Genomic DNA, 21343 nt, shown 5'->3' on the forward strand with positions numbered 1-21343 from the left:
AAAGGAGGCTCACCGATCTTACTGGACGGATCACCCCTACGGTCAAATTCCGGTAAGAACATTTGGCGCCCACCGTGGGGCCGATCAAGACAACTCTTATCGGCCACCTGCATGGTTTTTACTAGAAGCCACATCAAACGAGCAGCAGACGACGCAAGCCACTCAACTACCATGGACAGCGACGCTGCAACCCTGAGGCGGCTGATCGACCAAGTCGAGCAGATGCGACAACATCACAACGCTGACCTCCAGAACATGCGTGCCCAACATGAGAATGACCTCGCAGCAATGCACCGCTAATGAAGCAGACCTCGCAGCGTTACGCACCGAGAATGAGCGCATCCGCGCCCAGCTCCCTCGACATCACTCCAATCAACCTCCGCACGACAGTGATGATCATGAGGAGGAGACACATTCAGCCTCCCAATCCCGAGCGACGACTAAGGCATCAACTTCACGACCTGCCACGCACCAGTCTCATGCATCAACGCACAGAACAGGACAGGGTACCAGTAGGGCCCCCACCCACGTCTCCGAGGGCCAAGAACCCTTCCGCCGTCATCCCTTTGTGGATGGCATCATGGAGACCCCGCTACCCCGCGGGTGGAAGCCCCTCCACCTTGACCGCTACGACGGCACCACGGACCCCGACGAGCACATAGACTGGTACACAACTCAGGTAAACCTTTACACTAACAGCGACGCTATATTGTGTAGGTTTTTTCCGACCTCACTCAAGGGACCCGCGCTTCATTGGTACACCCAACTACCAGCCGGATCCATCGACAGCTTTGCCACCTTGGTGCGGCGATTCATGGCACAATACGCCACTAGCCAGCCTCACCACACAACCTCGGCCGCCTTGGCCAACCTCAAGCAGAACGACGATGAATCTCTGCGAGCTTTCATGGAGCGCTTCTCCAACATCTCGGTTCGGATCCAGAATCTAAACCCGGAGGTCGCCCTGCACGCCATGCTCATGGCACTGAAACCCGGATCGTTCGTCGACAGCCTATGCTGCGACGCCCCCCACGACATGGATGAACTGCGTGCCCGCGCCGCCTGCTACATTCAGATGGAAGAGCACTCGGCCTTCCGCGACCAAGTTCGCGGGAAGGGCCCCGCAAAACCGGAACAGGGCCACAAATATAAGGTAAAAGTCAATAATGACAGCCAATTCAAGAAGCCGGCCAGAGCCAACAGAAGCGGGAGGTATGACTTCTACACTCCCCTAAACGCCCCGAGAGTCCACATCCTGGAAGAAGCCAGTAACAATAACCTACTAGCCCTTCCACCACCCGGCCACACCCCCAACAGCGCCGATAAGTCCAAACACTGCCGGTACCACAGGAACTACGGCCACACCACTGACAAGTGCCGCACGCTCCGGGACCACATCGAAGAACTCATCCAGGAAGGCCACCTCGGCCACTACATCCAGCGACAGCCAGGTTCCCGAGGTGGCTCTAGAGGCTAAGGACGCGGGAGAGGTCGCGGGTCAGGAGCTCGCACAGACTTACCCACAGGGTCGCAGCAAAATTCTAATGGCGCGGTACAGGCCGAAATAAGTCAAGAGACAGACTCAGCCCCCCTGCGGGGAATAATCAACACGATTGCAGGTGGTTTTGCGGGAGGAGGCGCCAGCAGCTCGGCCCGAAGAAGACACCTACAGAACATCAACTGCGTCCACTCTACCACCTCGGCCCCGCACCAAAGCTCACCGCCGATCTCCTTCTCCGACGAAGACTACGCCGTCGTCAACCCTAACCAGGACGACCCCATGGTCATCGTTGTGGAGATAGCCAACTGGAAAGTGCAGAAAACACTCATCGACCAGGGAAGCTCGGCTGACGTCCTGTACTGGCCAACGTTCCTCAAACTAGACGTCCCTCACTCTCTCATCCAGCCTCACACGGAGCCCCTAGTCGGCTTCGCAGGAGAGCGAGTTCACACCCGGGGATACGTAGACTTGCTGACAACTTTCAGAACTCCACCGGATACAAGGCGGGTCATGGTCCGGTACCTCCTCGTGGAAGCCAACACTTCCTCAACATCATCATAGGGAGGCCAACCTTGAACCAACTCGGAGCGGTAGTGTCAACCCCACACCTCACCATGAAGTTCCCGGGCAAGGACGGTAAAGTCATCTCCGTCAAAGCTAATCAGAAAACAGCTCGGCAATGCTACGCCGAGAGCCTGAAGACTTCCTCGTCGAGCAAGCAAAGCAAGGGGAATCCCCCCACCATAGCCCCTTAAGTTTTTAAGTCTCTCTCCTTCTTTCAGTGTGAACAAAGTTGTGCACTCTTTTCCGTCTCAGCCTTCGACTGAGAGGGTTTTTAACGAGGCACACAAGCACCATAAATAAAACTACTCCTTTCGCTCATCTCATATTCTTATTTTCCTGATTATCTAAAGGACGAAAACGAACTCTAACTGTACAAACGCTGAAATCCGAGGTCGAGTACGAACCTTGACGCTCTCGTTAAAAGGTCGAGTTCGAACCTTAATTAAATAACATATCTCAAATTTGAGGTCGAGTCCGAACCTTGACATCTCCGAGGTCGAGTACGAACCCGACGCTTTCTTTAAAGGTCGAGTCCGAATCGTAATCAAATAGCAAATTCGAGGTCGAGTACGAACCTCGATGCTTCCGTTAAAGGTCGAGTGCGAACCCTAATTAAATAATCTATCTCAAACCCGAGGTCGAGTACGAACCTTGACGCTCTCGTTAAAAGGTCGAGTTCGAACCTTAATTAAATAGCATATCTCAAATTTGAGGACGAGTCCGAATCTCGACATCTCCGAGGTCGAGTACGAACCCCGACGCTTTCTTTAAAGGTCGAGTCCGAACCGTAATCAAATAGCAAATTCGAGGTTGAGTACGAACCTCGATGCTTCCGTTAAAGGTCGAGTGTGAACCCTAATTAAATAATCTATCTCAAACCTGAGGTCGAGTACGAACCTTGACGTTCTTGTTAAAAGGTCGAGTTCGAACCTTAATTAAATAGCATATCTCAAATTTGAGGTCGAGTCCGAACCTCGACATCTCCGAGGTCGAGTACGAACCCCGACGCTTTCTTTAAAGGTCGAGTCCGAACCGTAATCAAATAGCAAATTCGAGGTCGAGTACGAACCTCGATGCTTCCGTTAAAGGTCGAGTGCGAACCCTAATTAAATAATCTATCTCAAACCTGAGGTCGAGTACGAACCTTGACGCTCTCGTTAAAAGTCGAGTTCGAACCTTAGCTAAATAGCATATCTCAAATTTGAGGTCGAGTCCGAACCTCGACATTTCCGAGGTCGAGTACGAACCCCGACGCTTTCTTTAAAGGTCGACTCCGAACCGTAATCAAATAGCAAATTCGAGGTCGAGTACGAACCTCGATGCTTCCGTTAAAGGTCGAGTGCGAACCCTAATTAAATAATCTATCTCAAACCTGAGGTCGAGTACGAACCTTGACGCTCTCGTTAAAAGTCGAGTTTGAACCTTAGCTAAATAGCATATCTCAAATTTGAGGTCGAGTCCGAACCTCGACATTTCCGAGGTTGAGTACGAACCCCGACGCTTTCTTTAAAGGTCGATTCAGAACCTTAATCAAATCACTTCACTCGAATTCGAGGTCGAATACGAACCCCGACGCTCTTGTCAAGGGTCGAGTTCGAACCTTAATAACTTATTCGGCGGTCGAGTCCGAACCACATATCCGAGATCCAGTTCGAACCTCGATGAAACACGCACCACCCTAAATCTAAGGTCGAGTATGAACCTCGACACTATCATTAAAAGCCTAGTACGAGCCGTATACCTAAGGTCAAGTTCGAACCGTGACGAAGCATACATGACCCTAAACTTGAGGGCGGATACGGACAACCTATCCAATTCACTACACTCCGGTTTGAGGTCGGCTCAGAACCTCGGCGCCAATAAAGCAAGGCCATCGAACCTTCACAGAAACGCTCACCCAAACAGAAGTCTGAGGTCGAGCCCGAACCTCCCTTAGCATAGGAGGTCGAGTACGAACCACAGCATCCGGATGCGAGGTCGAATACGAACCTCGCCAAAAACTTCGTTTTATTCGAAACCGAGGTCGGTATGAACCTCGATGTCCCCGCTTAAAAGTCGAGTTCGAACCTTAGCTAAATCATTTTGCTCAAATCTAAGATCAAACCCAAACCCCACCAAAGCCTAAGGTCGGATACGAACCTCGGCACTTTCAAGGTCAAACCCGAACCTTAATAAAATCGGTCAAATCCAAACCACAATAAAATCAATCAGTTGCTCAAAATCGAAGTGTAAGGGCGAATATGAGCCTCGACACTCCCGATAAAGGTCGAGTCCAAACCACTAACCTGAGGACGACTTTGAACCCTGGCAAAACACACCCCACTCTCAATACCGGGGTCGAATTCAAACCCCAGCACGACCGACTTAAGGTTGAATTCTGACCTTGACTACAGTCTAGGGTCATTTATGAACTTTCACAACAATTACTTAGTCAAAATTCGGGGTCAAATACGAATCTTAACACATTCATTTACGGCCGGGTTCGAACTCCCACAAAAAGTCCTACTAAACAAAAACTAAGGCCGACCTCGAATCTCGACTTCACCAACTCAAGGTAGAAGTATCACCATATACAAAAGCATATAACAGACACCAAACATGTGCCTCAAACAGCGCGAACAGCCAAAATTGAACGGAAATACGGACAAGATAGAGCAAAATATATATATATATACAAACAAAGTTCTCAAAATTCAGTACATCAATTCAAGCCAAAGAAAAATAAATCTAGCTATTACGAAGGCGGCCTAGGCTGAAGCACCCCCGCTAAAACTGTCGTCGGCATCGTCCTCCTTGACTAGCCTCCCAAAGCGGACGACTTTCTCCACATACATGGAAGAAAAGTCGAATCCGGGAGCAAGAAGCCGAGCCTGACGAGTAGCCTTTTGGAAGCCCTCTTGTGCTCAACCACAAAAGAGCGTTCGACCTCCGCGAGCCTCTTGTCCGTAGCCACCTTCCCCGCCCCCAGCTCCGCGAGCTCTGCCTTCAAGGTGGCAATTTCGTCCTCACGGCCACCAAGAATGACCTCGCTACGGAGGCGCTCCTCAGCCGCTGCCGCCAACTCTCCCTTAAGGGAGGTCACAACGTCCTCTAGAGCCCGCACTAGGCCACAAGAAGAGGTCACCTCATCCTCCAGGGAGCGAGCACGGCCTCGATTGAAGGCGACGAGCTCCTGCAGCTCCCCCACCTGAGAGACATAAGCCTCATTGGATCGCAACGCAATCTCAAGAGACTTCTGCACCCGTGCAAGGTCGCCACGCGCAGAGCGGAGCTCAGCCTCGTGCCGCTTCGCCTCATCAAGGGCTGCGCTAAGAGCTTTATTCTCTTCCCTCAGGATCTTGTTTGCCTCCTTCCAGGGTTGAAGCCGGCCCCTCAACTTGGCCAGGTCCTCTTGTTGCTTGACCAAATCCTCCCGCTGTTGGCCCCACTTGGGCTTCCAATGGCCCAATATGCCCATAACCCTCTGCAGAAGGACCTGGGCCGCATCAAAACTCTCTTCGGGACTGCCCCGTCTATCAACCCCTGGTCCTCGGAGCTCAACGAACCCTGAGGACAGAACTTCTCCCCGATCACCCCCGCGCTCCATAGCGAATCCATGTCGGCGGAGGCGCTCATGTGGTCCAGCCGCACTTTGGAAAGACCCTTCCCGAAACGGTGAGTCAGATATCGGCTCCGGGAAATCTCCTGCGAAGGGCCAAGAGGCGATGCCGAAGCGACAGCCGCAGACGAAGGAACCTCATGACTAGGGCCTCCTCCATGGGCCTCAGCAGCGACGGAAGTCGGCGTCCCCTGCTCGGCATCTAGAAAGTCCATAATGGGGACCCCCGACCTTGCCTGCGAAAATCAACCCCATGTCAAAAATAAACCAGGTGACATACGGGGAACCACAAAATCAAGCAAACAAACGCTACCTACCTCAACAGCTTGGGCAACCCGCTCGGCAGCCTGCGTCGCCGCCTCAAGGGCATTTCCTGCCTGCAAAAAACGGCCCCAGGTCAAGCGACCAGAAAGCACAATAAAAGTATTAACGAAAAACCCAAGAAACAAGATACTCACCACTTCGGCAACTCGAGAAACTCGCTCAGCAGCTTGGTCTCCCACCTCGGCAGCGGTCACCCTGACCTGCGAAAGGATACACTCCGCCTCAATAAACCAAACAAAGTCAGAGGCTCGAGGTTCTCCCGGCCTCTTTCCCCCCCTCTTTCTCTTTCGACTAGCCTTCAAGGGGGTAACATCCTCCTCCAGAGGCTCGGGAACCTCGAGCTCAGCAACGTTGTAGCGGTGCTTAAGCTCGCGCCACAAGTTTTTCCCATAATACCTGCAAACAAAAACGGAAACACATCAACAAAAGGAAATTACACGAACCCTAGCAAACCACCAAAACACGAAATACTCACTCTCTAAGCCCTTCTCCTTGTAGGGCGAATTCGCAAGCGACAGAACGAGCTTGCAATCCAGCGGGCGAGGGAGCGCGACAAGGTTTTCGATGGCGGCTGCCTCCGAAGCCGTCACCTCCAGGTTACCCAAACCATGAAACCTAGACGGTTTGGAAGACCAGTAAAAAGGAAACTTCGGCAAGCCGCCGAAGTGGAACACCTCATCCTCCAAGGGGTGAATACCCATAAGGGCAACCCGGAAGAACTCCTGTTTGAAGTTTTTATATGATTGGGAGTAGAGAGTAAACAAACTCCCATCCCTACTCCCATTCAAAGACAAAATACCATAAGGCGGAGCGCCTAGCTTCAGTTGATAAAAATGAAGAAAGACGCGAAGAGACACCTCTATCCCCAACACTGTACACAGGACTTGAAAAGCCCTCAAAAAACCCCAGCTATTGGGGTGCAACTGGCAAGGAGCCGAGTTGATGAAGTTCAAAAAATCGCACTCAAATTGGGTGAAGGGAAGGCAGACACCTAAATCCCTAAAAAAGCTTAGGTACATATAGAAATGGGGAGGGTCAGTAGACTTCCCCATGTACACGCCCTCATCGGCCTGACAAGGCTCAAACCGAATCATATGGGAGATAGAAGGGTCACAAACCCTACACGACCTAGAGATCCTGTTAACATCAAGAAAGGTCCGAAAGACGCTTTGGACCCCCGCCATCTCACACTTGACCCAGTCATAACCAGGAATGCCTGGCTCCGGGCCCCGGGGTGGATCCCTCTTTTCGGCGGTAGCCTTCCCGACAGCCACCGCCTTACCACACGCCTTACCCTGAGAAGGCGCAGAAGAACCGGCACTACTCCCCCCAGCCATGAAAAAGAAAAGAAAGACTCGAAGAAAAACCGGGAAGAAGAGAAAAGAAGACAGTAAAAAGGAAGTACCTGATACTCCTCTTCAGAAAATAACCCTAACAACGAAGGGGTTACCGGAAACGGTGACTGAAATGGAGACGGAGAATGGACGAAAGCGAGAGCAACATCGTGCACAAGAAGCCACAATAATGGAAAAGAGCAAAGTGAAAAAGGCCAAGAGGCGCGAGTGAAAGAAAAGAAAAAACTCTCCCCCAGAATTTCAAAACGGTCATGACACGTGTCACCCAAGGGACACGCCTGACCACGGATTAAGTGAGACCCATTATGATAGAGAAAGCCATCATTGCATAATCATCATGACCACTAACGCGCCGACCTCGCGTTTCGAAATACGAAACGACTTTTGCACGCATGGCATCTCGACAGGCGGACATACGCGAAGGGTCACTTCCCCCTGGCGAGCTCGGTCTTAACTCCTCGACCTACGGTCTTCGGAGCTCGGGGGGCTAGTGTACAGACCGTACGGCGAAGCCGAGCTCCAAGCTCGGCATCTCAGTGCAAGATGATCTCAGGCACGCGTCGTGCGACGTCAGCTCGGCATTCAGGTGAATTACAACTGATTCCCGAGGATCTTGCCCATACGAGATCCATTATCTAATCACTGATTACCGAGGATCTCGCCCCAGACGAGATCCGCTATCATATCTTATCTCAGGCCCAGAGCCCAAAGCAAACCTAATTCACTCCAAGGTACGTGCATTACTTATACGAGACTATTACTCATACAAACTCTAACTTTGGCATCAGAGTCTCTTTTGCAGTTACCTCCCCCATCTTGGAGCACCAATACATCAAGCAAAGGAGGCTCACCGACTGGACGGATCACCCCTACGGTCAAATTCCGGTAAGAACAGATAAATTTGCTAAAAATTATTTTTTAGATGTTTAATTTCGTCCGAGTACAACATAGTAATCAATTTTGATGTAGTAAATCAACTTAAAAGAGACAAAATGATGAAAAATAATCATAAATTTCATTAAAATAACTCAATTTTTTTTTAAAAAAAAGTTGTTTACAACTTTAAGTCGAAGTGCCAAACATAAAACTTATTCTATAAACAAATTTTTTCCTAAAAAATAACTAAAGTGGAGATTATACGCTGTCCCAAACATACTCTTAATAAATGTTTCAAAAGTTTTTTCATTTTAAAAAATGAGACTATTTGTATTTAATAAAATATGAATTAAATAAATTTTATTCATTTTTCAAAGTCAATAAATACATTTATAAAGAATCAAAATAATTTAAAATTTCGAGTCTTATAATAATCGCTAGAAATAGTATAAGATTTGCATATATATTAAAATGAGAAAATTTGATTTGGATAGAAAATAAAATATATGTATAAATAATGGTTCATCATTGATTTAACTAAGCAAGTCTTAGACGTGGACATATGAGAAATCAAAGGAAGCACAGAGTTGGCGTAGAACAGTAGAGTGCTATAATCGTATAAAAACCAAAAGCAATAGATTCGGTTGATTTTGACTAGATCCTCCACACTTACCTTGAATTTCTCACCCATCTGCTATTAATTTTGCAAAATTATATTAATAATGTTCCTCCTTGCACATATGATAAACAAATTAAGTATGAACAACATTGGAATCTTAATGTATTTGATGAAAAATATATTGGTGTAGATTTAGCTGAGCAATTATGGTAATGTAGAGAGCATAATTCCGAAATGGTAAGACAGTTGAACAAAAGGCCTTGTCTCCTTTTTCTCTCAGCCATGATGTGGTCGGTGGTCCTATTTGTTTGGTTGGGTCCTTTTATATATAATTTATATTCAAACATGATATTTATATATAATTTATTTATATAATAAACATTTCAATAAAATACTAATTAGATTTAATTTGTAAAAACATTTTTGTAATATCATTTGTCCATGTGTTATATACTTTTTCTGAGCACTTGTTGATCCTCATTTTAGAAGGTGGAATATGCAGTAATGTATGCACTCGTTGAAAATTGAAATTATGTTCAAAGCTGGTCAAACCTCGGTTGGAGTTGTTTTATTTTAGAAAAGAAGCTAGTGGGCTCTACTGTTTGAATTCAAGCCCAAAATGGAATAGGCTTTATTATTTTGGGCCTTGACAAAGAAAATATCCCAGAAGAATCGACAAAAATATCTAACTTATTGCTATCTATCATTCCATTGTTCATAATCATAGGCATATGTAAAGAAAATATTGTTTGGTTCCTTCGTCGTTGTGAAGAGCAACAGGTAGGCAATGGATCCATCACACTTCCTTCTTTCTCAATTTCAATTTCAATTTCAATTTCAATTTCACACCTCATTCAATACCCTCCTCGCGTTCCTTATTCTGCTTTTTCCAATCCCAATTCCAATTAATTAACCATCACAAAATCCATCCTTTACCTTCACCCCGTTCAAATTTCAGTCAGATCTAACCTATTTATTACATTTATTCAATTTTTAATTGTGTTTCTTCTTCTGGGCAATAGATAACCGACACACATGATATGTATCCTATGTTGGATTGTTCCAATTTTAAATTTTGGTCACTAGTATAGTATACATGAGTATGAAATGAGAATTTTACATTGTTATTCTTTTTTAAAAATTTTGCAGATGGATAATATACCAGAGCATATAGTATGGGAGATATTGAGCAGGATAAAGAAAACAAGCGACAGAAACGCTGTTTCTCTTGCTTGTAAACGCCTTTATTATTTGGACAATGCACAGAGGCATTGTATAAGGGTTGGGTGTGGAATGGATCCTGCGGATGAAGCTTTGACCTGTCTATGCATAAGGTTTCAGAATTTGTCCAAAGTGGAGATTACATACTCTGGATGGATGTCCAAACTGGGCAAACAATTGGATGATAAGGGTCTTTTTATTCTTGCAAATCACTGCCCTTTACTCTGCGATCTCTCATTGAGCTACTGCACATTTATCACTGATGTTGGTCTCCGTTACTTGGCTTCTTCCACCAAGTTATCATCTCTGAGGCTGAATTTCACTCCAAGGATCACTGGCTGTGGCATTCTCTCCCTTGTTGTGGGTTGTAAGAACCTTTCCAGGCTTCACCTTATTAGGTGCCTTAATGTGAGCAGTGTGGAGTGGCTTGAATACCTTGGCAAGCTTGGAACTCTTGAGGATCTCTCCATTAAGAATTGCAGGGCCATTGGTGAAGGGGACTTGATTAAGCTTGGCCATGGCTGGCACAAACTCAGGAGGTTGCAGTTCGAGGTCGACGCAAATTACCGATACATGAAGGTTTATGATCGGTTGTCTGTGGATAGGTGGCAGAAGCAGCATGTCCCTTGTGAGAATATGCACGAACTTAGCTTGGTGAATTGCATCATTAGTCCTGGGAGAGGGCTTGCTTGTGTGTTGAGGAAGTGCAAGAACTTGGAGAAAATTCACTTAGACATGTGTGTTGGGGTGAGGGACTTTGACATTATATGTTTGTCTCAGAGATCAAGTGGCCTTCGATCGGTTTCAGTTCGAGTTCCATCTGATTTTTCACTTCCCTCCTTGGTGAATAATCCTTTGAGATTGACTGATGAGAGTCTCAAAGCCTTGGCTCAAAACTGCTCCAAGCTTGAATCAGTGAGGATATCTTTTTCTGATGGGGAGTTCCCCTCATCCTCCTCATTCACATTAAGTGGGATACTTTGTTTGATTCAAAGGTGCCCGGTTCGCCAGCTTGCGCTTGATCATGTTTATTCCTTCAATGATGTTGGAATGGAAGCTCTCTGCGCTGCAGAGTATCTCGAATCGCTTGAGCTGGTGAGGTGCCAAGAGATTAGTGATGAAGGGCTACAGCTTGTGAGTCAGTTTCCTAGATTGTGCATTCTGCGGTTAAGCAAGTGTTTGGGGATCTCTGATGATGGATTAAAGCCACTTGTTGGATCATTGAAGTTGGATTCCTTGGCCATTGAAGATTGTCCTCAAATTTCGGAAAGAGGTGTCCAAGGAGCTGCTAAATCAGTGTCTTTCAGGCAAGACTTATCTTGGATGTACTAACTGTGTGTTTGGAACAACGTCAAAACGTGATTTTTCACGTTTGACTGGAAGGAGAAAATAATAGCTTCTCCTTAAATTGCTACTTGGACGTGGAGAGAGACAAAAAAATTGAGTTTCAAAATTGAAACCAAACACACACTAAACCTGTTGTTGGAGTTTAGGGACACGATGTCCTTTGTCACCTTTTACGAGCTTAGGTTCAATCTTGGCTATCTACAATGCTCTCTCTATATCTATATGTCGTATATATCATCACACACATACCTAAGATTATTCTGTTGTAATTATTTTGTACATCTTGTGATCAAATAAGTGGCTTTCTGTCATTATATGATTTATATAATCCAGCCAAATGTTTCACTATATTTATGAAATTGAAACTTTTTGTAAGCTTTAAGATATGTATCTTTTTGACCATTGGCATCTGTAGAGCCTATACCATTATTGTAGCAATGTATTGAAGTGAATGCAAAAGACTTCATAAAGTATTTTTCACCATGTATATTTTCTTCTCTCGGCCTTGCGCACCCAAACCCAAATCTAAACTAGGCAACTAGCTATGAGTACATCTAAGCATTTTCTATTCTGGAATAACTATCAATGTGTTGGCCACTCTCTTGTTTAATGGTATTCAAGATTTTTTCTGTCCCCTCAACCACCCCCCCCCCCCCCCTCTCCTTGAATCAAACCAATAAAATAGTTCACTTAGCAATCTACATTATCGTCTGTTGTGGTTCAAGTTTTGTGCTTATGTCGGATTAAAGTTTCATATTGAAATTGAGTTTCTTAATTTATGCAGCTATATTACTAACAAAGCCCTTATAGATGATCTTTATGGCTGAAAAATACTTTTTGTTATTCACTTAAGATACCATTGATTCACAATAAAACGGAATTACTGTTTTTTTTTTCCTGAACTTGTGTAACATCTGACAAAATTGAATTTCTAATATTGATTGAATTTCTTTAATTCAATTATTCATGTCCTTCTATTTGTAAATTCTTTTTATGGACACCATCTTTTTTTTTTTTTTTTTTTTTGCATGCACCAGCTTTTCAGCACAGAAATGACAGAATAACAGACTGGATTTTAGGCAGCATTGTTTGGCCAATTTCCAAATAAAGAGGCTAGGCCGGTCATTAATGTATACGAGATGAATCTTTATTCAAATGATAAATAATCTTAATAAAATTTTGTATTGGTCCAAAGCTAGGTTGGGCTGGTCTGGCTTAAATAAACAAATGTTAAAAGACCTAATGTTAAATGTGCTAATGTTGGACAAAGTTATAAGATATTTCATTTTTTGATGAGTAGGAAGATAAGTTATAAGATATTTTTAACACGATAAACTGGGAGACACTTTAGGGCGAGGACACACATCATTGAGGAGATAGATTATACGTAGCAATATGTTGTCATTTTTACGACGCGGAAACATGGATACGAAAGAATATCCAAAAGTACCGGAAATTGACCCAAAGTGACACAAAGGGGAGCATTATTTAGACAGATTCACAATTCCCAAGCTTTACACAAATTTGCACAGCACTAAATAGATACGAACATGATAAAGACATCATTGTAGCATACTTTATTGAGGGTTGGTACTTGGTTCTGAGACCTAAAGTTTTGAGAGAAATTTATTTTTAAATAAGAAAAATAAATTAAGTCTTTTTGTCAATGCGATATTTTATTTTATAGAAAGTAATAGTAGTAAATATTTTTTTTTTGTTGGGAGATAGCTTCGCCCTTACGAAAATGGGGAATTTTAATATTCCCATAAACTCTGCTATGGTTCGGCGGTGGAAAATATTTGAGTTCCCTGAAACCGTGGCCCAAAGTAGCCTGAAGCATACAGCTTTTGTTTGATGAGAACTTGGACCCCTTGTAATTCGTTCCATCCTACTAAATACTAATCTCCTTTACTTAAAAATTCATTTGGGCCGATTTAAATTTTTAAAATTTAAGTTGATGATGTATTTCCAACATATATTTAAATTATATCTTGGATCATTCTAATTGAAGTTATATTTTGGATAATTTTTATCTGGATATATCAAGTGAGAAAAATATTTGTATGAAAGAATAAGAGTATAAAACGAGTAAACTGAGATAGTATGCTGATACATAGTTAGATTTTCGTTTTTAGTTACATCATTTTTTTTTATCTTAATCTTTCACAATTTGATCCGATGAATAAAATTAAGAAAAACAAAATTATGCACCGGTCATATAAAATAACTTTAAAGTCATTCAAATTTAAAATATTATCTATTGTAAGTTTGTTGAATTTTATAATGTTAAATTATCATATATTATAAATTTGTTAACTTTTAAAGTAGTTATATTAAAAATTATATGAATGATGACTTATTATTGGTTAATAATGTAAAATTTTTTACATTAAAAGTGCAACACCATTGAGCTCTAAAATTAATCTCACTTTTACAATAAAAGTTTTATTCATATATAACTGTTTGATTTCTTAAGTTATTCTTATATATTTATTTCTCTTGCAACTTACAAGCACCACATTTTTATTTCTTTATCTGTAATTTTCATCGAATCATTCATCAAGTCTACCGGTTTCTCTCTCTTTGTTTATTTTGAGTCTAAATCAACCTTATCATAATTAAAGTTAAATAAAGATTAAAATAAACCTGCCACGCTCTTATAAGGCCAATTATCATTCTATTTTACAATTTAAAAGCTTATAAAGCGCAAGTTAAAAACCATTCAGAAGGCAACGAGAATCCGAAAGCGTTATATTCAACGTTGTATAATAGCTTTTCAAGAAAATCAGAAAGAAGAAAACAAATTATGGTAAATACAGACAACCTCATCACAAGAACCAAAATTCTTGAATTATCTATAGAACACGTAATTACATTTATCAGAAAATATTTCTATGATAAAGGACGATAGAGAGTTGCCACAGAATTTCGGACAATGTAGAAACCTGTGAAGAAAAAAAGAATGGAACTAAAAGCCTGATGTGTTAGGATTTCTACACTACCCTCAGTTTCATGAATGAAAAAAATAAAAACAATTTCCACATCAGTTTTGACCAAGTGGGAAAAGTGAATTGTTTAACATCTACAATTACATTAGCAAAACCTAATTTGTTAGGACTGATATGATATACCTTATACTACTGCTTTTAGGCACACTTGCTAGATGATTTCGGACTAACTTATCAGTATGCAGAATATCACTGAAGATCTTATCCTTTATTAGCTAATTCAATGCATGACATGCATTGGCACTGACATCCTCCTCGACAGGCAAATTTAGATCAGGGAGCACGAATGTAGAATCTTGGTTACAAATGTCTTGTGCCTTGGGAGAAGCATTTGGCGCATGAACTAATGAATCGTCATGTGTGACAGTTTTTGGGGAGACTGAATTTGATGGATGATACTCTGACTTTACAAACTGAGAAGGGCCACTGAAAGCTTTCCCAGACACCTCAGAGGCCGTAGTAGCAGCAGCACTTGAGTCTTGCCGTGACTCCAAATCAAGCTGTGTGACAAAAGGTTAAGACATGTTAGCTTCTAATGCATCATATCTTATCTCAATAGATAGATATGTTCATCGTTCAACAAGTTTATAGATTTTAAATACAGAAAGCAACAGTCATTCACAGCTTCTTATGTTAGGCATGTGAACTAGGAAGAACGAGAGGGGTTTGAAAAAGGTAATAAAGAGAAGGCCAACGTAGTCACCTTCATTCTCTTTAAGCTTTCATTTGTGGCTCTATGTTTCTCAACACTGAGACGCAAGGATGCCAGTTCCTGTTCCCAAATTCACACAATATCAATAAACAAACCATAGAAATTATATCTCCAAAGAGAAGGGTTGAAACCCGTGTGAAGCAAAAATAAGCTTTGTATGAAAATTAGGACAAAATCATACATTTTTCAAACTTTTTCTTTCTTTCAACAACAAATTCTCCTCCTCTTTTAGTTCAGCTAAGGTCTGCAGACACGATAAACATTGAGATATGTTAAGAGCAGGTATAGAAAACAAAAAGAAAACACAGAGGGAGAACAGACGGTTATTATTTTATCCATAAATGTAATGACAATAGAACATGCAAAACATGGGGCCATGGCACTATACAAATAGACTAACTTGCTATTTTCCAATTGTGTTTGCTGATAATATTGAAACTGCAACATAAACTACAAGTTGACAATTGTTCTAAAAAGTATAAGTATACGTCTATACAACAAAATATAAAATCACCAGATACAGATTTTTTTGGCAGCATCTAAAATACCAACAACCCATTGAGACACAGTCTTTAATGTAACTGGCAAAATTGTCTTGTAAGCAAAAAAGTACAAAAACTAAGCTGTATATTGGCCATCTAATCCATAGTTGTTGACTCAATCAAACTTTGTTTTAATCTCAATCATTTGCACTTTGCTTTCAATGTACTCAATGAAAACAAGTAAACTAGTTTATTAGACTGTTCAATTAACAACAATTCTCCAACTAGGCTAAGGTCACATAATTTTAAGCTCCTCCTTCACCTCCACCCTGGTCTCTCTGCTGCCATATGAGCATATATTGTCATACCAAAAATGTCTGCATGGATCCTATCTACACAAGTTGGGCAGTCTAGACCAATCAATACCAGACAAATTATCGCATGGCACAAAGATTTATATGATTATTTAATATAAAGTGATAGTGTTTACATGATGATTGGGTCTACCCAATTTTCCCAAACAAGCGCTACAGATGTACTTATCCCATCTATCGCCCTACCCTTCATTCATATTCCTATAATTCTTACATAACATACAAATATATATATTCTTTTTAATAATAATACCATCAAATATCACGATGCACGCAGCACGCGCATCACCGTTGATATAATTGTGTTCCTTAAAAGTTTATTTAAGAAACGCCCCAATTATTAGAAGATCCGGGAATATGGACCTCCAGTAATAAGATCAGATGCATGTACCTTTTTTCTTCTTGACTTTCTGGTAGTGGCTGTTTCACTGGGATTTGCAACCTGCAAAATACCAAACATAAGAAAATTTAGGATCCAGAAAAATACGGATTTATTGAGCGAAATAATATTATAATTATAATTATAATTAAAATACGATAATATTCAAGGCAAAAAGCCCACCAAGGAGAAGAGCAAATATTTAGGTAGTGTAGGATCTACTTTTTTGTCTTCTTTTCTCCTTAAAAGTAGAATCTCCCGTATTGAACTTTTGTTCATTAGAATAAAGTTACTTCTAATTTTGAAAGCTTTTCAAAAATTACATTTAAAACCCAATTTCCCCTTAAGAAGAGAATTTTTTTTTTAAAAAAAAAAAACCCTTAGTTAAACCTTACATTAGAGTAGAGATAAGCAATAAACCAAACAACACATGAGCTTTGACTTTAAGAATGGTTACCATTCCATGACATCTGAATATCAGGGACAATAATCGAGGATAATCCATTCTCTAAACTTTTTTTTTTTTTTTTAATAAAAAAAAAGAAGTTCAAAAGCGTTACTAAAAGACCTTAAACAAATAATGAAATTAATATGTCCATCCATCTAAATCCTTTTACTAATAACAATTATTAGACTAGGGCACACAACTTAGCATTAATTGAAGTGCACATATACCATATTCCAATCCAAGGAAATCTTATTTACACCTAACAGTTACACTGCTGTGACTCCGTAGTCCGTACCATCAAAACGATAAAAAAAAAAAAAAAAAAATTGATATTGATATTGGCCTATTGAGGGTGGGTAAATAAAAACAAAATGACTCTCATCACAATCGGTCCATCTCCATCCAAGGTAAATGGGTAAAGCTAAATTCTTTATTTGCACTCATGTCCCAAATAATTAAAAAAAATAAAAACGTGTGTTTGAAAATGAAAGTAATGAGTAGAAGACTGGTAGAGATTAATACACACATAGCTAACGAGGCAGGCCGAGTAGTTCGGGCTCGTCCCACCAATTTGGTAACCACGTGGTCCCCACTTTCTTTTGGGAACTACCAAAATCGCTATAATCGTTGGTGGCAGCATTTACACCCTCTTTCTTTTTCTTTTCTTTCCAATTTCCTTGTCCTTTCTTTTTGCTCCTTCATCCTTTCTCACTTTCTAATTATTTTGGACCCCAAAAAACATCACACGAGACAGGTTACAGGGTAAGTAAGGGTTACCCATTTCATTTATTTTGTCACACTCTTAGACCATCCTCGTCTCCCATTTCGGACCCCACCAAGCACCCAAAGACTACTGTAATAATTCACAGCTTGTTATACTATTGGATAACAGTTCCCAATCAAAAACTCCCATTCTTCCCTTCATTTATACAAGAAAAAAGAAAAATCAAATGGGGTTCCTACTTTTGACTTTGGTCCTGCTCATGCACTATCTTATTATTTGACATGAGCATTGAGATTTGAGGCTGTTCAAACTTTAAATTGTAAAGCAGAAACAGATATCGTGACCGACGTTTGTCAGTTTTAACATACATGTGAAACGACGACGCATATAATTATTAATTAAAATTAAAAATAAAAAAAAAGAGTGCGTGTGCGGGCGCAGGAAAAGCAACAATGAAGGGACGACAGCGTATAAGTTACCCACCCACCCGTTGAGAAAAAAAAAAAAAAAAAGTTGACAACTACTATGAAACATTGAAATTTGAAACCACGAAAACACGCCACCTAAAAAACCACAAGGTGCCCCTATCCCTGTGATATTACCTAATTACCCCTGACGGAGAATCTACTGCAATGGCGTGGCGGTGGACGGTTGACAGTAAATAAAAAAGTGAGTTACAAGTGAAAGAGATGTTGCAATTAGTTTTGGTGATTAGAAGAGAAGAGTGAAAGAGAGAGGATGGAACCTTAGATCTTGAGGTATGGGGAGTGGAGTCCTCGTAGGCGGCGCTCCAGGAGAGCGGCGTGGTGGGGCTGGCGCGGGTGGACTCCGCCTTCTTGTTGTTGTGTCTGGAGCGGCGCTGGCGGACCGTCCACCGGAGGAGAAGAGAGGGAGGCGGCGGCGGAGGACGGTGGAGGCGGAGGAGAAGCTCGACGACGAGGGAATCGTCGGCCATGGCCACCTTTACCCACTCGTCGTCACACATATCTGCTCACTGCTCCTTTGTTAAATGAATCAATCAATTAACACTTTTCTTCATGTCTTGCATTTGCAAATGCAAATCAACACTCCTCACCAGTCACCAATAATAAATAAATACGCCCAATTTATCTTTCTTTTTTTTTAAAAAAAAAAAAAAGAAAAAACCTCATACCTCTCTCCTTCTCCTGGTCCCACTTTTCTGCACGTGTCTAACCCCATTTTACGTTTACAACACTTCTTATTATTAATTTCGTACCAACATCAACATTAAATAATTCTCTAATCAAGTTATTTTTTCAAATACACACTTTAAGTCTTCTTTCTTCACTGCTCTTTCAAACTTCCTTTAAAAATAATTAATTCAACACCCCCTAAAAGAGACATGCTTCCAAGTATTCATATATGACATTCTAATCAAATGTATTTAGGGTTTGCTTTTTTATTTTTAATTTATTTATTTAATATTACAATCGTTAAATGGATAAATAAACCATTTCATGGTTAGAATTTAAATGTGAATATACGGGGAAGGGGGTAATTAATTTACAATCTTCTTAATTTGACCATCCTTCTTCCTACCTTATTATTAATGGGTCCCAGTGGTTGGTTTATGGATTGTTGGTCCCATCTCAGGGTGAAGAACAGATTATCCTCTAATCTTTGTTGGTCTATTTCCTTTTACATTTTCATAACATTATAGTAGTAGTACTTTCTATAATTTATGATTAGTAAATTTAAATCGTACAGAAGTAACGCGTGGCAGAATTTAACAATGCAATAAAGTATAGGAAAATAAGTTAAAAATGTATGAACTAGTACAAGAATGTGAAATACAATTCGTCCTTTTATATATATATATATATATAATTATATATATACACACACGTTGTGTCATGTGTGTGTGACCATGGCGTATTCGAGATTTCAAGTGAATGATGAGTAGAACCTCACCTAAAATTTATTGTTAATAATAATAACCATAAATTTGAGCACTTTATTAAAGACAATGAAGCCTTTTATGAAGAATATTAATGGTTGATTTTATGACATCGGTCGAGACAATAAAATAAAGCATTTTAATGAAAGAAAATGTTTATTAAATTAAAAAATGAAAATATTTGATAATTATGTTTTAAATAATTAAAAATATTTTTAAATTCGAGTCTAAAAACCCCTGATTGTCAACACCCAAATCTTGGATCAGTTGAAGAAACAGTTATTGTCGTAGAAAATATAGGCGTGGTGTTATTTAAGAAAAGCCTGGTAGTGGTTGATTGGACGAAATGAGGTGCGTAGAAGCGACAAGTTTTGTTAAATTTGCGAACAAAAGGAAAGAAACTTCTTGGAAAATCCAAAATTGGGCATGAAGTAGCATTTACAATGGGTATGACTAGTATGCATGGGGTTCCACTTACAAAGACAACACTCCTCCTTGTTCGTACCAACTCATGACTCACGCCTTACACTAAAGTATGTTTGTGGTTAAAATTTACAACACACTTTTCTTACCGTCTTTGTTCTTTTCTTTGAGTCAACAACCATATGGGAATGTCAGTTACCAAAAGAAAAAAGAAGATGGAAGATTTTATGTAATTTACATTTGAAGTGGAAATATGATGATGAGTTTTATTAAGAATCTTGTTTTGAATTTACGGTTTTGTAAATTGCACTTTTTAAATATAGACCACAATTATCTTATTTCAAAATAGGTTCGCAATACTAATACTAATAGGAGTGTAAGCGAATATGATAACATGTAAATATAATCTTATTCAAATAAATGTAATGATTTTGAATTTTTTTAGTGTTTGGTTTTATCAAATTCGACCAAAACCCGACATTATATGAGTCGAGTAAAGAGTTTTGTGTTTTTTTTGACATGTTACTAGATGATGATGATAATAATAATAATAATATTATTATTATTATTATTATTATAATAAATAAATGGTGCTTAAATGATCACTTGTTTAAGATAATATTTTTTTTATCACTTTTACTCAGTAACGAGTTTAGGGTTTTTAGATTAATAGCATTGTAACAACACAACATTTTTATTTTAAATGTTATCTTATATTAATGTTAATTGTTTGAGATGATAATCACGTAACTAATCAACAAATTTATTATTACAAAAACATCATGTTTCTTCTATCAAAATCATAATAAAAAAAGATAAATTATAACATAAAAATATTAAATTTTAAATTTACTCATGCTAAAAATATTAAAATTATAATATACACAAGTACTAAATTATAATATTTAACTAAAACATAAGTGGACGTAAGTCTATATATATATATATATATATATATATATATATATATATATATATATATATATATATTTCACTTTGATTCATATAGAGTTAAATGCACTAAAAATATGTGAATGGTTGATAGAGCATATAACCATTGATTAATCCCTAATATGCGTGTAAAAAAAATATTAATTTGTTAAAAATAAGAGTCAATTCTTTAAATAGATTTTAGTACTCTAAATATGACATTTCATAAACTCATTAAGTAAGTATATTTAGTTTTCACTATGTAATTTAAGCAATTTGGATGAGAGAAATGTCGGTGACATTTTGTAACATCCTCTTATCAATACTCTATATTATTAGTTAAAAATTACAAATTTAATTAATTCTACTACTAAATCAAGAGAAATTCGTTAAATAATATGGGAAATCCATAAAATTTTGATTTTTAATGAATTTCAACTAATAATTGAAAAATTTTCAATTTAGAAAGAGGGTTACTAACATTATTTTTTTTTAGAGTAAACTATATTAATTTAGAAGTCTCAAATCAAATAATCTACG

At 40.0% G+C, this 21343-nt stretch overlaps 3 protein-coding genes across 3 annotated transcripts; 2 read left to right on the forward strand and 1 right to left on the reverse strand.

Annotated features, from left to right (window-relative positions):
• Nucleotides 1-274: 274 nt before the first annotated feature.
• On the forward strand, nucleotides 275-1477 carry LOC109789765 (uncharacterized). Its single transcript, XM_083064933.1, has one exon. The coding sequence runs from the start codon at nucleotides 275-277 to the stop codon at nucleotides 1475-1477; it is 1203 nt and encodes a 400-aa protein (XP_082921059.1).
• An 8048-nt stretch (nucleotides 1478-9525) lies between these two features.
• LOC109789770 (RNI-like superfamily protein) lies at nucleotides 9526-11888 on the forward strand. The gene is made up of 2 exons (XM_020348801.3): nucleotides 9526-9617; nucleotides 9987-11888. The coding sequence occupies exon 2, from the start codon at nucleotides 9987-9989 to the stop codon at nucleotides 11388-11390; it is 1404 nt and encodes a 467-aa protein (XP_020204390.1). The 5' UTR covers nucleotides 9526-9617; the 3' UTR covers nucleotides 11391-11888.
• Nucleotides 11889-14233: 2345 nt separating this feature from the next.
• Nucleotides 14234-18615, reverse strand: LOC109789769 (uncharacterized). Its single transcript, XM_020348800.3, has 5 exons — nucleotides 18278-18615; nucleotides 16373-16423; nucleotides 15307-15369; nucleotides 15117-15185; nucleotides 14234-14913 (listed from the first exon to the last, which is right to left on the reverse strand). Exons 1-5 carry the CDS (start codon nucleotides 18515-18517, stop codon nucleotides 14629-14631), a joined length of 708 nt encoding a protein of 235 aa, XP_020204389.1. The 5' UTR covers nucleotides 18518-18615; the 3' UTR covers nucleotides 14234-14628.
• Nucleotides 18616-21343: the final 2728 nt, after the last annotated feature.

The sequence above is a fragment of the Cajanus cajan genome, chromosome 10 (assembly GCF_000230855.2).
Source record: "Cajanus cajan strain Asha chromosome 10, NIPB_CcT2T_4, whole genome shotgun sequence".
Lineage (NCBI taxonomy): Eukaryota > Viridiplantae > Streptophyta > Magnoliopsida > Fabales > Fabaceae > Cajanus > Cajanus cajan.